The sequence below is a fragment of the Mytilus trossulus genome, chromosome 11 (genome assembly GCF_036588685.1).
Source record: "Mytilus trossulus isolate FHL-02 chromosome 11, PNRI_Mtr1.1.1.hap1, whole genome shotgun sequence".
Lineage (NCBI taxonomy): Eukaryota > Metazoa > Mollusca > Bivalvia > Mytilida > Mytilidae > Mytilus > Mytilus trossulus.
Window position 1 is genome coordinate 45,313,330 of NC_086383.1, and position 18,599 is coordinate 45,331,928.

Genomic DNA, 18,599 nt, shown 5'->3' on the forward strand with positions numbered 1-18,599 from the left:
GTTTTCTGGTCTGTGCGTAGTACCGTTCGTCCGTCCGTCCGTTCGTTCGTTTATCCGTCTGTTCGTTCGTCCGTCTGTCCGGCTTCAGGTTAAAGTTTTTGGTCGAGGTAGTTTGTGATGAAGTTGAAGTCTGATCAACTTGAAACTAAGTACACCTGTTCTTTATGATATGATCTTTCTAATTTCAATGCTAAATTAAAGATCGACTTAACCCCATTTTCACGGTTCATTGAACATAGAAAATGATAGTGCGGATGGGGCATCCATGTACTGGGGACACATTCTTGTTTTACTTTAAAACTGCGAAAAAATAACAAGGATTTTATAAGGTTTTGAAATACAACTTTTTGAACTTTATGTCATAAAACTATGGAAAGAAAAGTAGGGGTTAGTGGGCAATTTTTCTTAATGGCAATACATGGATAACACCAGAGGATTCCGAAAATCTGGAAAAAAATTCAAAAAATAGAGGAGCTCAATGAGCAGTCAGTTCTGCAACAGCATTTCAAGTTGAAGTCATCGTTATTTGCGACATTCTAAAAAAAAAAACATTAGCAAGTTGGTTTAAAAAAGTTAAATAAATTTCCAATTGAAATGCACTGTATCTGACTATGCGGTGTTTTTTTCTGTGTCAGTTGATCTCGTCTCATTAGCAATCATACCACATCCTCTTTTTTATATTTAATTGGCAATTACACATTTTCGCAAAAGTGCCAAAAAATAACACACATTTAAAAATTCAATTTCTTTCACCAGGGATGAAAAATATTTCAAACTACTAGTATAAAGCAGTGCTGTTTTCTTGCTGATGAGTATAGATTATACATATATTTTGTAAAGAGTTAACGCATTGCGGTGTTCTATAAATATCTATAAACTTGTTCGCCTTCACAGGTGATACCTAAGTAACCTTTGTACATAAAATGGACATTTTACTATTTATATATTTCCTTGCTCTCTACGTCATCGATATAAGTGAAGCTGCATCTTCAACAGAGCCGCCATGTGTTCCGGATACATCACATAGGGATAGTTGGCGGAAAGAGGATTTTCCAAACCCTCAGATTAACATTGATAAATGTGGGAGGAATTGTAAAAAATCATGGATTTGTGACCCGAGTCATATTTTATCAAGATCGGCAGGTATATAGTATTGTTTTTATTAAACAAAGTGCAAAAACTTGCTTGAAAAAAATATATAATGATATCAAATTTGTTTAATGTGCATTTTTCATATGCATTTTATAATCAATACAAACTTTACTACATGTTTTCTTTAATAAAGAAACTTGACCACTCACATACAATCATAATAAAATTATATGCCGAGAGTGGATCAATTTTTCGAACTTCCAATTGTGGGGTTTTTAAATATTCTTATGCTTTTGATAATGAAATATACCTACTTTTTATATGAATAACCTAAGAAATGTAACTTAACTTTACGTGTATACAACTTTTCAACATTTCATTGTATATAGTATGAACTTAGTGATACGTGTACTAGCCCTAAAGCGTGTAACTCTCCACATTTAATAAGTTATATTGTTATAACACACATTCCTTACTAAATCATCCACATATGAAATTTGTCAATTATGTAAATAATGTAAACGTACAGTACTCGTGTGCATAGCAACCACCTCTTCTAATATATTTACTGATCAATACTGCATTGATAATTATAAAAACATTGATCTTGACTGACGAAAGTCAATACATATGCACCGAGTGAAAGGTCAATAACCTGTGAACACACAGCGGTTAGCTTATGATCATTCAAATCTTAACTAATGATATTTCTTTATATTTACTTATTTTCACTCTAAACATATTGGCATATGATTATCTTATATTTTATCACAACAAAAAGATAAAAATGTGCAATTCATCATAAGTTATTCTTGGTGTGTAGAGTATAGATTTTAGGCACATAAGATTTACTTTAAATCATGCAAAAAATAAAAGGATTATCGATTTGATAGAAATAGACTTACTGTGCCTTACATACAGTAAACTTTTTTTTTTAAATGTGTGTATCAAAGAGTTTACAGCTTGTTGTTCGGTGTGAGCCAAGGCTCCGTGTTGAAGGCCGTACATTGACCTATAATGGTTTACTTTTTTTAAATTGTTATTTGGTTGGAGAGTTGTCTTATCATAATGGAACTCACACCACATATTCCCATATCTATTTATCTCTATTTATATAAAATTGTATTAGCTTACTGTATGTTCGTCCAAAATTGTCAAGTCGCTTCGTTCTGCGGTATATACACCCCGTATAACCCCGATACAAATGAATCCGGACGTTGACGCGTTCGAAGCGATAATCAGGACAACATTTGGGATGACAATAACTTTGAATGCCTCTCTAGAACTTATTTGAGTATAAATAAATATGTCAATGTGATTATGAGCATGTTAGTTTCTTTATTAAATTATACAGTTGTTGTAAGTTTTAGATATTGTATAAAACGTTTGATTAAACTGCAAGATGCAAAACGCACAGACATGGTGCAATTTCATACGGTTTACGATGTAAACAATGCTAAATATCTTTTCGTGCATACACCTTTGAGTATTAATACCTTAAGCAATACTAAATAACTATACATTGAATTACTACGTGCCTTCAAATGTGCCCTAGAACTTAAAATAAACGCAATATCATACAAAATAAATTTTTGCTGACTGTATTGTTCGTTCCACCAAATGTGTCGCGTTCGTTGTGCGTTTTGAAATAATCACTGTACAGTTCGTTGACAAAAACCGTGACAAACACTTTCTTGTCAAGGTTTTCGAGATGGTGTCGGCGACCCTTTTTCTGTATTTTATTGTTTATGTTTATCTGTTAACTTAGTCAAAGAAGTTGAACTTAACATATCTGTCATACAAAGCCAAAATTGAAATATGTAACTCGCGTACATCTGCTTGGAATGTTTTTATTGAAAATTGAGACTTTCAATGTTTTTCCAGATGAAATGAACAGTTAATAAATATATTCCAGAGGAAAGAAAGTTTTAAAAAGTATAGTACAGTCATTAATTTGAGGCTCTTCCAAATGCCGATGTTGGTCCAAATTCGCCTAGACGAAAGCAGACATACATGAAGGAGCTCGTTGAACTTAATTTGCCGAATGCCATAGATGGCATTCCAACTGCTTTAATTTTTTTATTACTTTTTTTTTACATGCGGAGCTTTGTAGATGTGGTGTGATGGCCAGTGAGACAACTGTCCATCAAAGTTTAAATGAAGTTGGCGTATTAACTATTATAGTCCAATGTACAACATTTAACAATGAGGAAAACCTATACCATACAGTCGCCTAAAAAAGGCCCCGATATGAAAAAAAAATATTAAAAAAAAACCCGATTAAACTAACGGTTAATAATTTATAACTTATGAAATGACAGATCTATATAACCAATGTACTGCAGGATTCTGACGTTGGACCGACAAAACAAAGTGCGGCAGGTTTAAATATGTGAGCCTCCAACCCTCTCCTTAACATAGAACACTGGTGTAACAGCACAACATGATAAAAAAGTTCAGTTGCAATTGGCTAAACTCAAAATGTCGGTACAAGGCACAAAGACCATATACATAAAATATCGACAAAGGAGTAATAGTAGTAACTGATAGTTATTTCAAAGCGAATTACAACTAAGAAGTTAATCGTGTATCCAAAGTGTTTTAATCAGTATATCTCCTACGCTTTTAGGTAAAGACGTAATAAAACGCACGAACTTGTGCAATGCCAAATATGAACAGTATCGAGAGGATGTACGGTATTATGAGTCCTTATAAGTGTGCATAAATTGTAATAATGTTAAGTGATGTTTTGATTTAACAGGTAGAGCAAAACTTTCTATATTGTGGCCAATTGTTTTTTTTTTATTTATGAAAGAATTTGGTGAAGGGTGACTGGGAGATATACTATAAGTTATGATCACTTTGGTCTTTTTCCGATCGGCAGTAAAAACTGACTGAAGTTGGCCACCCATTTAGTTGTGTGGGATGTAACAGTACACAGTCACGTCCTGTCCGAATGGGAATATAAAATCCAATGTCTCGTTTAAAGAGAGTACCACGCTAACTACACAGTACGAACCCCTGCAAAAACTTCAAGAGAGGTCTATAAATAGCCTGTTGAAAGGCACCATTTGTGTCCTTATAAAATATACATCATTTTATCCAGTGGCAATCCAAACGTCCCTGGCGTAATTCCGGAGGGTCTCCTCACAGGACTTACATGTATGTGTTGCTACTTTGTGCTTATCCTGAACATGCATGGCATATTTGCAAGTGATCGTGAAGCAACCAACAATCAGCAATTACGTACGCGTGTCATAAACAAATAAAAGGGTCCATATATTGTTAAGTACCAACAGTAAAGAAGAAACACAGCAAATGTCTAAGGTTAGGTTGGTGATTGATGCTTTGCTTACCCATAATTTACCAATGACGCCAAGGGTAACTGGGGAATATAAATATGGTCCCCGTGGTCTTCTGTGAAATAAATCAAAATTTGAATGAAATGCATATGGGTGAGTATAGACTTTAAAGGTGTTTATAATAACCAGAATGACCTGACCAATCATTTAGATTTTTGCACCACAGTAGAAAAACTGTAATGTTCGAGGAATTTAAGCATAATCTTTATACCATAAAAATTAAACAAACACAAAAACATAATTAAAGAAAGCAAACCAGTTAATATTGAGTGTTGTCTCTTCATCTTTATATCTTCACATTAAAGTAACTGTATTACTATTGATGGCTATCAGTTACATGTTCCTTGCATACACCTATTCTTGAGCCTTAATGTAACTCTATTTTAATCTATGACCCCCTTGGACCCGCCTCTGAGATTCAGGCCAAAAGGCTAAACCTAAAATTCATTGATTATATTTGATTACTTTCTATATCAAATAGAAGATGCGGTATTGAAACAGCTCTTCGCAAGAGACCAAACGAAACAAAAATGAACAACTTTAGGTCACCGTACGGTCTTTAACAATGAAAAAGCACACACCGCTATTAAGCACACCGAAATAACAAATGTAGCCAGTGCATACGAGAAAACTAACGGCTCAATTTTTGCACAAAAGTGTGAACAAAAAAATATATACAACCCCTGAATTACAGGCTCCTGGCTTTGGACAGGCACATACAGAATATGGCGGGATTAAACATGTTAGCGGGCACCCAACCCACCACCTAACCGTACACTTACTGTTGTATGGTAAACACTTTCAAATATGCTATCAAATTAGAAATCGGACGTGTGTATCTGTATGCTTTTTCATAGTTGCATCTGTTGAGTTATTGTATTTTCCTTCCAATTTACACTTTTGTATACATGAGGATTTTTTTAAATGTAAAAATTTCCTCCAAATGTTTTTCGACAATACAACTGACATTATGGGTTGCTGTCTGCATGTTATGATGGTAAATTATTATTTTCAAACATGCATATTGGTTATTATCATATCAAAGCATAATCTAATACATGCAAAATTCATTGACAAACGCAATATTTTGTCAACGAAGCGTACAGTATAAAAAGGTGTAATGACAACGAAGCGTACACAACATGAAAATAGAGACATTTTAAAACGTGTATTTTTTTGTTTCTAGATACAACATCAACAAACGATCTTTATAGGTTTGTTAATTTATACTATGAAGTTTTCAAAAATGTATGTTTTAAAAACTATGAGGTACGAGAAACATTAAGTTTTGAATGTTTAAAATACCAAGCACGTTTTATCATTGATATCGTCGTGCGTTTTTTGATGTTTGTATAAAAAATGTCATATTTTTGAAAAACCTTTTAGTAACTCATGAGTATTATGACAAAGAATATATTGGCGCAAAATATACGAAGAATATATATTGGATTGTCTTTAAAAGTATGAATTCCTTACTGTCTGAACTCAGTGCTATACGGTGTGCTCGACTCGAACGCGTCAACGTCCGGTTTCATCTGTATCGGGGTTATACAGGGTGATATATATATATACGTTTAAACAGGTCGAGAACTCTAGATATTCTGACGTCAGAATATATTTGCATAGTAATTTCCAAAACACAAGGCCAATATGGCCTTGAAAAACTGACCAATCGACTCAATGAACTACAATGCATTGTGGGCTACTACGAGTATACTACTACTTAAAACACGTGGAATTAGTGGGAAAACAGTCAACTAATATATTGTCTGGGACTCTCATTACCAATTTTTTTATTCTGCAAATACATTTAATGTAAAATATATATCGTAATCTTCAATTTGAATGCTCAGATTAAAAAAATATTGTTTATTGGCTTCACGATTCGACTTTCTTTTTCGCCTTACAAAAGTAGTTAAACCGGTTTTGTGCATTGTTATGAATTGAACCTGCATTAATTTCACGACATGACACAGTGAAATATCCACTAAAGTGACCACTGTCCAGAAAGAATATCATTTGAGCTCTTTTTAACTTGTTTAATGTAATTCCAAAATCATCTAGAAAAACACCAAAAAAAATCATTGAAACTCTTTCTTTCTGTACTGAATGTGTAATTTTTTTTTTATCAGGACCTGAACTTATAGTAAGAACATCATACTATTCAGTATGCTAAAAAAAAGTGTTATAAAAGCGACATGGGCGGATCCATAAAAAGGGGGTCCTAATCCTAGACAAAAGATGAGGGGGTTCCAACTACATGTCCCCATCCAAATGCACTGATCGTCCCAAAAAAAAGGGGGCCCATCCCCCAACCCCCGCCACTAAGTGGGTACGGTATACAGCTCAATACATTTTTTTTATAGTTTCATCCATCGATAATATCCGTTTGTTGCTAATTTTATCACAAAATATACCTCAGAGGTTTTTTTTATCGTTCGTTCATATCAGATACTATAAATGAGGATACACAAAACTAAAAATTAAGCGAAATTGTGAATCCCGCATTGCACGAAAAAATGTGTTGCAGTTCAGTAAATAACACGTGTTCTTGGTTAATTGTAAACACGTAGTAGTCCATCATGCGCATGCATTGTGACTCATTTAGTGGATTGGTCAAAACCCAAGGTAAAAATTAATTGCGTCACATGTAAATAAACAATTACATGTGCGAGAACATAAGTATGATAATTTATGCATTTCCATATAAGGTAGTGATCCCGACCTGTTAAAGAATTACCCCCTGTTTTTTTTAAATGTTGGATCTGTCCCTTTAAACAGAAAAATAATTAACTAAAAATAAACGAAATATTTTCAATTCATTTTAAGTAAAAAAAAATTATACAAAGTATTTAATAACAAGGAATGGACAATCGAATTCGATATTCGCGTTCACACACTCTTCTTTTTTTTAATTTCAATGCAATGTTTTATATAAATGGTTTAATGCATCTGTAACTACGATAGGATAAGCCGGCATGTTGAATTCCGAATAGTGAAAGAGAATAGCTCCTTGAATGAAATATTCTCTCAATTCGACTAAGATTGAAACAAAAACGTTAGTGAAATGTAAATGTAGATTTTGTCTCACTTCTGGACATTTTAATATTTTTCAGGTGATGAGTTAGACGAGCTTATAGAGAGAGTCTCAAATTCCGGTAAATGTAGATGTTCCCAATGTTCCTATCGAGATGGTTACAACATCGCTGTTGCTATAGTCCCGTCTATGAGTTATTCGGGGTTTGCACTATTTATTTAATTCTTCAAATTAATTCTTATTAAGGATAATGTGAAGGACAATAATTCAATATCAGTAATCAATTTATTCCGCAACCAAAAGAAATTTATTTATAAATATACCACTGTTTATGTCATAGGTACATCATACGCTCGTAATAAATTGTGTGCAATGACAGAACGGAATAACTGCTTTTCAAAATATTTTGATTTACAACGGCCGTCGCTGTCCTTTTCAATGTTTTGGATTTTAGATATATTGCTTCATTGTTCGCTGGCATATTGTTCTCTAGCTTCATCCTGGTTGTGTAACATACATGTGATTCTTCTTGAAACACACATTATCTTTATTTTTTTTCAAGTAAAAATGGCTATGCAGGTGTTGAAAGGTATGGAATCATTGCTTTGTTAACAAAAAAAGAAGATAATATGCAGTTTGAAAACACAAAAAAAAAAACCATTGCGTGCGTCGATAAAAGGTCGACTAAAAATCTCCAGTTATGAAGCCCAAACTCCAGCTGAAATTTTCCAAATCTCCAGTTGTGACTTGACAACTCTGTCACATGTCTGGTGTAATGACAAAAAAATATAACTAAAGAGAGCAACAATAAAAAAAAATCAACAGGACACACATGTATTAGTAACAGCTAAAACTCCTTAAGTGATAAATAAAATTGTACCTCAGAGTTTAGCATAACTTGTATGCAAGGTACTGGCAATTCAAATACAACTTCTGAAAGTGATATCTAATGTCTTGCAAAAATAAAAAGAGAAATGTATAAAGGCCGCTGATAAATTATGGTAACGCTGAAATTTAACTCACGTACCAATATTTGAAAAAAAATACCCAATTACCTAATTTGTAATTTATTTTCTACTTCAAGAAAAGTTACTTTCGTTTGTGATTTAACAGATCTTCCAAAGCTGCAGCACAAAGTTTTGCATATTATCTAAGAGTGAATTGGGACTTTGAGGAATGTGACAACAATGTAGTTATATTTGTATCACGTGACGATAGAAAGGTACGAAAAATATGTTATTTTCCCCGGCTCACTTGGAGACAGGCTATAGTGTGCTTTTGGGTGGCGTCTGTATATTCATCTTGCTCAAAATTTGAATTTAGAAAACCGATAACAAAATTTAGATTTAATGCCCATAATTTATTAATAGAAACGAAAAGATCCCTTAAAATACCAAGAGAAAAAAGATTAGTTAAAAAAACTGCAAACAAAATAAAGATGAATTTAAATCCATTTCTTTTTATATTGTAATAGAAACCATAATAATGGAAAAGTTTCTTTTGATTTTTTTGATAAATGAATATATGCACTTTATGAATTTAAATGACAGAGATAAAATTATATATATACTCAACACAAGATCACATATTCAGGTAAATACATGTAAGTTCGGAACCTTTTTAAAACAGTCTATTGAACTGAGGACACCTGGACTCTTGAAATGCTTACGTCTATTGTATATATTAATGATCTTGTTGTTACTTTTTATTTTCATTTTGTTATGTTGTGTCTAAAATCTATGCGTATATTTATTCAATACTTATCCTTTTACTTGACATGTAGGTATACACAGAATCTGGACCAACAGTGTATAAAATCTGTGCGTATATTTGTTCAATACTTATCCTTTAATTGGCAATTACGTATACACAGAATCTGGACCAACAGTGTATACAATCTGTGCGTATATTTATTCAATACTTATCCTTTACTTGGCAAGTAATTATACACAGAATCTGGACCAACAGTTTATAAAATCTGTGCGTATATTTATTCAATAGTTATCCTTTACTTGTCATGTAGGTATACACAGAATCTGGACCAACAGCGTATAAAATCTTAACAACAGAGTGTGTTGAGGAAGTTTACAATAGAGTAAAACCTAAGTTATCAGAAGGATGGTATAGTAGCGCATTAAATGAAATGATAGATCAGTACAAGTAAGTACAAATACAGTGAAACCTAACTAGTCCGAATCCTGCATATCCAGAAACCCTGATCAAACCAAACATGCCCGTCATATCAAGCGCGTTGTGAAGCTGATTTAACTGAGCATCTGCCAAAACCGAACACAATCTTCAGTCCAGAAGAGGCTCGTTTTAAACAGGTTTTACTGTAAAACATCTAAAGGTGTTGTTATATAAAAATGGACCATACAAATATCAAATATTAAAAGCATAATATGATGTTATAAAACTGACGAAACGTAATTCACATACATATGCTAACAAATACTGGTATTTTTATCTAATTTTCATTCTTTTTGCCTAGATTTGGCCTTGCTTTTGCCTTTAAGTATGGAATATTTCACGATAATGACAGTTTTAACCAATCCGAACGCCCTACTTCTCTATGTTACACAAAGACTGGTTACAAATCAAAAGATAATGAACTATTTTCATATCGCAAACTGAAGAAAATAAATGTTTTTCGATGAATTTATCGTTAAAGAAAATACAAAACAGTTGCTATTTTCCTCAAATTATCTTCACCAATCATAAGCATCATATAACTTCTTTAGATTACCGAGGTTTCTTATTTAGAGATAAACCTAAATCAGTGTACAAGTCCGCAAGAGATGAGTAGTCAAAACAAATGATTAAATTCAAAGAGATCAAAATAGTCACCAACAAAAAGACATGTGTCTAAAAAATATGCCAAGCTTTAAATTAACAAAAGACATGTGTCTAAAAAATATGTCAAGCTGTAAATTAACAAAAGACATGTTTATAAAAAATATGCCAAGCTGTAAATTAACAAAAGACATGTGTCTAAAAAATATGCCAAGCTGTAAATCAACAAAAGACATGTGTCTATACGATTTGTTAAATTTAAGCGAGATTCCTGACTCGGGACAGACATAAGACAACCTTTGACGATATTCGTGACTTTGGACAAACACATGACATAGACAACCATAAACGAGATTTTTTACCCGAGCGCGACAAATTGCATACACAACTTACGATACTCGTGACTTTGAACAGTATGACATAAGGCAATAATTCGCGGTTCTACGGACCCGAAACAGATACTTGGCATAAGACAACCAAACGAGACTCCGGACTTTGGACAGACACATGACATAGAACAAACATTGACGAGATTCCTAATTTGGGACAGACTCATGACATAAGACAACCATTGCCGAAATTCCTGTCTTGGGACACCCCATGACATAGCACAACCACTGACAAGACTCCTGACTTGGAACAGACACATGACATAAGACAAACATTGACGAAATTCCTGACTTGAGACAGACACATGACAAGATTCATGACTTAGGACAGACAAATGACATAAGACAGCCATTGACGAGACATCTGACATGGAACAGACACATGACATAAGACAACCATTGACGAGACTCCTGACTAAGGACAGACACATGACATAAGACAAACATTGACGATACTCCTCCTGACTTGGGACCGACACATGACATAGGATTCCATTGTCGAGACTACTGACTTGGACAGGCACATGACATTAGACAAATATTGACGAGACTCCTGACTTGGGACAGACACATGAAATAGGACAAACATTGATGAGATTTCTTACTTGGGACGGACACATGACATTAGACAAATATTGACGAGGCTTCTTACTTGGGACAGACACATGATATAGGACAACCATTGACGAGATTCCTAACTAAAGACAGACACATAACAAAGGACACCCATTGACGAGATTCCTGACTTGGACAGACAAATGACATTATACAATGCAACCATTGACGAGATTCCTGAATTGGGACAGACACATGACATAAGACAAACATTGACAAGATTCCTGTCTTGGGACCGACACAAGACCTAGGAAAATCATTTGCGAGATTCCTGACTTGGGACCGACACAAGACATAGGGCAACCATTGTCGAGATTCCTGACTTGGGATAGACACATGACATAGGACAATCATTTACGACATTCCTGACTTGGAACAAACACATGACATGAGACAAGCATTGACGAGATTCCTGACTTTGGACAAACACATGACATGAGACAACCATTGACGAGATTCCTTACCTGGGACAGACACATGACATTAGACAAATATTGACGACACTTCTGACTTGGGACAGACACATGAAATAGGACAAACATTGATGAGATTTCTTACTTGGGACAGACACATGATATAGGATAACCATTGACGAGATTCCTAACTAGAGACAGACACATAACAAAGGACAACCATTGACGAGATTCCTGACTTGGACAGACATATGACATTATACAATGCAACCATTGACGAGATTCCTGAATTGGGACAGACACATGACATAAGACAAACATTGACAAGATTCCTGTCTTGGGACCGACACAAGACCTAGGACAATCATTTGCGAGATTCCTGACTTGGGACAGACACATGACATATGACAACCATTGTCGAGATTCCTGACTTGGGATAGACACATGACATAGGACAATCATTTACGACATTCCTGACTTGGAACAAACACATGACATGAGACAAGCATTGACGAGATTCCTGACTTTGGACAAACACATGACATGAGACAACCATTGACGAGATTCCTTACCTGGGACAGACACATGACATTAGACAAATATTGACGACACTTCTGACTTGGGACAGACACATGAAATAGGACAAACATTGATGAGATTTCTTACTTGGGACAGACACATGATATAGGATAACCATTGACGAGATTCCTAACTAGAGACAGACACATAACAAAGGACAACCATTGACGAGATTCCTGACTTGGACAGACATATGACATTATACAATGCAACCATTGACGAGATTCCTGACTTGGGACAGACACATGACATATGACAACCATTGTCGAGATTCCTGACTTGGGATAGACACATGACATAGGACAATCATTTACGACATTCCTGACTTGGAACAAACACATGACATGAGACAAGCATTGACGAGATTCCTGACTTTGGACAAACACATGACATGAGACAACCATTGACGAGATTCCTTACCTGGGACAGACACATGACATTAGACAAATATTGACGACACTTCTGACTTGGGACAGACACATGAAATAGGACAAACATTGATGAGATTTCTTACTTGGGACAGACACATGATATAGGATAACCATTGACGAGATTCCTAACTAGAGACAGACACATAACAAAGGACAACCATTGACGAGATTCCTGACTTGGACAGACATATGACATTATACAATGCAACCATTGACGAGATTCCTGACTTGGGACAGACACATAACATAGGACAATCATTTGCGAGATTCCTGACTTGGGAACGACACACGACATAGGACAACCATTTTCGAGATTCCTGACTTGGGATAGACACATGACATAGGACAATCATTTACGAGATTCCTTACTTGGAACAAACACATGACATGAGACAATCATTGACGAGATTTCTGACTTGGGATAGAAAAATGACATAAGATATCATTGACAAAATTCCTGAATTTGGACAGACACATGACATAAGACAAGCATTGACGAGATTCCTGACTTGGGACCGAAACATGACATAGGATTCCATTGTCGAGACTACTGACTTGGACAGACACATGACATAATACAGCCATTGTCGAGATTCCTGACTTGGACAGACACATGACATAAGACATACATTGTCGAGATTCCTGATTTGGGACAGACACATTACATAAGACAAACATTGAAAATATTTCTGTCCTTAGAACAGAACAACAACTGGCGATAGTCCTTACAGACATTTGTAATGTGTTATCTTGTTTTAACAATTAACGAAATTTTGATCTTAGAACATAACAACAAATGACGAAGGAGGCTCGCGGGTACAAGATTTTCAGAAAAAAAAATATTCATTTTTCATTACAAATTTTAGTAGTTCTCTTTAGTAGTTGTTACTTTATCATAGCGATTCCTGTAATTTAGTTCTCCTTTCATTTCGATATTACCGCTATTTCGCCTATTACTTCCACAGAAAAAAGGACATTAACAAACATGTTAGTCCAAATAATTATGACGTCTTGAAAGGCTATTATATTTTTTTCTTTGACGCCTAACGACGTCTTGAAAGGCTATTGTATCCTTTCAAGTAAGGCGTCAAAGAAAAAAAAATATAATAGCCTTTCAAGACGTCATAATTATTTTGAAGTAAGGCGTCAAAGAAAAAAAATATAATAGCCTTTCAAGACGTCATAATTATTTGGACTACAAAAATGTATGCTTCTTTCTATGCGAAGGCAGATTGTGAGCGTAAATGAACGGTGACCCCATTTTTAGCTCACCTGGCCAAAAGGCCAAGTGAGCTTTTCTCATCACTTGGCGTCCGGCGTCCGTCGTCGTTAACTTTTACAGAAATCTTCTTCTCTGAAACTACTGGGCCAAATTAAACCAAACTTGGCCACAATCATCATTGATGTATCTAGTTTAAAATTTGTGTTTTTTTACCCGGCCAACCAACCAAGATGGCCGCCATGGCTAAAAATAGAACATAGGGGTAAAATGCAGTTTTTGGCTTATAACTCAAAAACCAAAGCATTTAGAGCAAATCTGACTGGGGTAAAATTGTTTATCAGGTGAAGATCTATCTGCCCTGAAATTTTAAGATGAATGGGACAACCCGTTGTAGGGTTGCTGCCCCTAAATTGGTAATTTTGAGGACATTTTACTGTTTTTTGTTATTATCTTGAATATTATTATAGATGGAGATAAACAGTAAACAGCAATAATGTTCAGCAAAGTAAGATTTACAAATAAGTCAACATGACCAAAATGGTCAGTTGACCTCTTTAGGAGTAATTGCCCTTTATAGTCAATTTTTAACCTTTTTTCGTAAATCTCCATGATCTTTTACAAAAATCTTCTCCTTTGAAACTACTGGGCCAAATTAATCCAAACTTGGCCACAATCATCATTGATGTGTTTAGTTTTAAAAAAAATGTGATTGGCCAACCAACCAAGATGGCCGCCACGGCTAAAAATAGAACATGGAGGGTAAATGCAGTTTTTGGTTATTACTCAAAAACCAAAGCATTTAGAGCAAATCTGACGGGGAGGGGGGTAAAATTGTTTATCTGGTCAAGATCTATCTGCCCTGAAATTTTAAGATGAACGGGACAACCTGTTGTCGGGTTGCTGCCCCTGAATTGGTAATTTTAAGGAAATTTTGCTGTTTTTGGATATTATCTTGGATATTATTATGGATAGAGATTAACTGTAAACAACAAAAATGTTCAACAAAGTAAGATTTACAAATAAGTCAACAGGACCAAAATGGTCAGTTGACCCCTTTAGGAGTTACTACACTTTATAGTCAATTTTTAACCATTTTTCGTAAATCCTAGTTAACTTTTACAAAAATCTTCTCCTCTGAAACTACTGGGCCAAATTTTTCCAAACATAGCCAGAATCATTATTAGGCTATCTAGTTTAAAAATTGTGTTTTGTGACCGGGCAAACCAACCAAGATGGCGGCTACGGCTAAACATAGAACATAGGGGTAAAATGCAGTTTTTGGCGTATAACTCAAAAATCAAAGCATTAGAGCAAATCTGACATGGAGTAAAATTGTTTATCTGGTCAAGATCTATCTGCCCTGAAATTTTTAGATGAATCGGTCAACTCGTTGTTAGGTTGCTGCTCCTAAATTGGTAATTTTAAGGAAATTTTGCTTGTTTTGGGTTATTATCTTGAATATTATTATAGATAGAGATAAACTGTAAACAGCAACAATGTACAGCAATTTAAGACTCAGAAATAAGTCAAATGACCAAAATGGTCAATTGATCCCCTAAGAAGTTATTGTCCTTTATAATCAATTTGTAACAATTTTCATACATTTGTAAATTTTTACTAACATTTTCCACTGAAACTACACGGACAAGTTCATTATAGATAGAGATAATTGTAAGCAGCAATAATGTTCAGTAAAGTAAGATGTACAAACACATCACAATCACCTAAACACAATTTTGTCATGAACTGTCTGCTTCCTTTGTTTAATTCACATATACCAAGGTGAGCGACACAGGCTCTTTAGATCCTCTAGTTGTATTTCATATCTATAAAGTATAAGATAAAGTTCATTTGTAGAAAAATATAGCGAAATCCTATATTAAAGGGAAAAAAATGATTTATTCCCGCGAGACCCCGAGACACCTGTAATCAGACAATCAAAATCTCATGACATAAGACAACCATTCACGATATTTCTGACTTGAGACTTACACATGGCATAAGACAACCACGGACACATGTCATAAGACAAATATTGGTTTGATTCCAGATTTGAGAGATAAACAGCTAGGTAATTTACCAGTAAACAGGTAAATCTACTCCCTAGACATTCGAAATATAGACACATGGGTAATTCATCAGTAAACAGCTAAATCTACTCCCTAAACAACGGAGAGGTAGACACATGGGTAATTCATCAGTAAACAGCTAAATCTACTCCGTAAACAACGGAGAGGTAGACACATGGGTAATTCATCAGTAAACAGCTTAATCTACTCCTTAGACAATGGAGAGATAGACACATAGGTAATTAATCAGTTAACAGCTAAATCTACTCCCTAGACAACGAAGAGATAGACACATGGGTAATTCATCAGTAAACAGCTAAATCTACTCCCTAAACAACGGAGAGGTAGACACATGGGTAATTCATCAGTAAACAGCTAAATCTACTCCCTAAACAACGGAGAGGTAGACACATGGGTAATTCATCAGTAAACAGCTTAATCTACTCCTTAAACAATGGAGAGATAGACACATAGGTAATTCATCATTTAACAGCTAAATCTACTCCCTAGACAACGAAGAGATAGACACATGGGTAATTCCTCAGTAAACAGCTAAATCTACTCCTAGATAACGAGAAATAGGCACAGAGTTATTCATCAGAAAACAGCTATATCTACTCCCTAGACAACGGAGAGATAGACACAGGGTAATTCATCAGTAAACAGCTCATGGCATCTTCCCCCTAAACATTGGAGAGATAAACACATGTGTAATTTATTTATATACAGCTAAATCTTCTCCCTAGACAATGGAGAGATAAACACATAGGTATCCAAAAATCAGGTTAACTAAAAAGTTCACTTCTAGAAATGTTTGGCTCCTCAGAGTTGCATATCCTTAAGAAAACCTGAATATTGGTTTGACGTTTACAATTGTAAAAAAGTTGAATCAATATCGAACACATGCTGAGATTAAATATTTTATTGTTTCAGAACTATATTTGAACGTGGTAACTGTGAACACATCAAAGATAACAGCTTAAGTGGGGGTGCTATAGCAGGGATCGTGATAGGTGCTTTATCAGGTGTAGGAATCATAGCTATTATTACTTGTTGTTGCTGTGGATGTTGCTCCGGTGGTTCTGGTTCCGGAGGGGGTCGAAGTGGAGGACATCGCAGTTATTTTCATTCGTCAAGTAGCGGAGGTGGAGGTGGTGGTGGTGGTGGATTTTTCGGAGGAGGCAGTGGAGATGGTGGCGGAGGAGGAGGAGGAGATTTCTAGAAGAAGAAACAGCAGCCATTCATATTCTATTATATAGACTAAAAGTGATGTTTCAAAAGTCTTTCTCTCACGTGGCAAGAAGTAAACTAGAAATGTGAGAGTTTTGTTGGCAGAATGGGAAAACAGGATGTGGCTACTTTTAAATGCAGAGAAAACAACTTAGGATATACACGACCAGATAACTAATAAAGTAGTAGCCTTACTAGTGATTACCAAGTACTAGTAACATGATCATTATGATATATAATATTCGATATACATATAGTTTTAATTTTTATTTGATATACTCTACCGGTTTCATATTTTCATATAAATTATGTTAACCTTTTTTATTACGTTTCACTCCTTAAAGTTTTTTACTTTTCTATTGTGTTATTTTTTTTAAGACCAACACGCCAGAATGCTGTGCTGTACTGCAATCACCTTGTCCGTATGTTCATCTAACAAACATTTTCATTACCTTGTTCTCTGATGATATTGAACAGCAGCTTGACAATGAAGAGTTGTTACCTGCTAGCGTTCTTCAGTTCTGATCTATCAGAAATTATTATTAATATATTGATGTTTTGCATGGGAGGCGACTTTCCTGGTATGTTTCAAAGGCTATGAGGATAGTAATTTAGTACCAATTATTAATGCGTTTTTGGGGGCTATTTTTATGATCTCGCGTCGACCTGAGACTACTTTAACTATAACACATTGTGTTATAGTATATATATATAGTAGTCTCACCGTCGACGAAGAAAAAACGAAACTAAGGGGCTGTTTTAAAATCGTTGGCGGCGGCGTTAACAATGTATACTTATTAGGTCAGTTTATGGGGAATCACTATTGGTAGATCAATGATATTTGGTATGCCGTTGTATTAGAGATTATTTTGCCACTTCCACTCAGTTTGGGTCTATATTGACTTTGTATTTTTACTACTTTTACTTAGTTTACATGTATTAGTTTGTATTTATGTCAGTTTTAAGGGGACAATTAGTGGCAGCTAGTCGTTATTAGTTCGTATTTGATATATAACGATAACCTCAATAGTTTATTAACAATTCAACGAAAACATGTAACATCTTTGTACTATATGATATAAATTGGGTCCGGCTTTGGTTTGTACATTAATATAGGTTAAAAGATCATACCAGAGGCATTTTTGCAGGTCTTCATTAAATGCATTAAGTTAATAAGCTTGTAGCCATATTGAAAGGAATTTGGAAATACCAAAGGACAATCAGTAACCAGCTGAAGTCCAATAAATACAGATTATCCATGGCAAAATGGAAGCGAAAAAAAGAACAGTCTACAATTTCACTACACAAAAAACAAAAGAATGAGAAAAACAAAAACACAGTCAATCAAAATCCGGGGTCAACTCAGG

The 18,599-nt window shown here is 34.8% G+C and overlaps 1 protein-coding gene across 1 annotated transcript; it reads left to right on the forward strand.

Moving 5' to 3' along the window:
- The first annotated feature begins 843 nt into the window (after positions 1-843).
- On the forward strand, positions 844-17,589 carry LOC134691178 (uncharacterized). Its single transcript, XM_063551498.1, has 5 exons — positions 844-1,143; positions 7,571-7,694; positions 8,605-8,713; positions 9,515-9,651; positions 16,936-17,589. The coding sequence occupies exons 1-5, from the start codon at positions 924-926 to the stop codon at positions 17,222-17,224; spliced, it is 879 nt and encodes a 292-aa protein (XP_063407568.1). The 5' UTR covers positions 844-923; the 3' UTR covers positions 17,225-17,589.
- Positions 17,590-18,599: the final 1,010 nt, after the last annotated feature.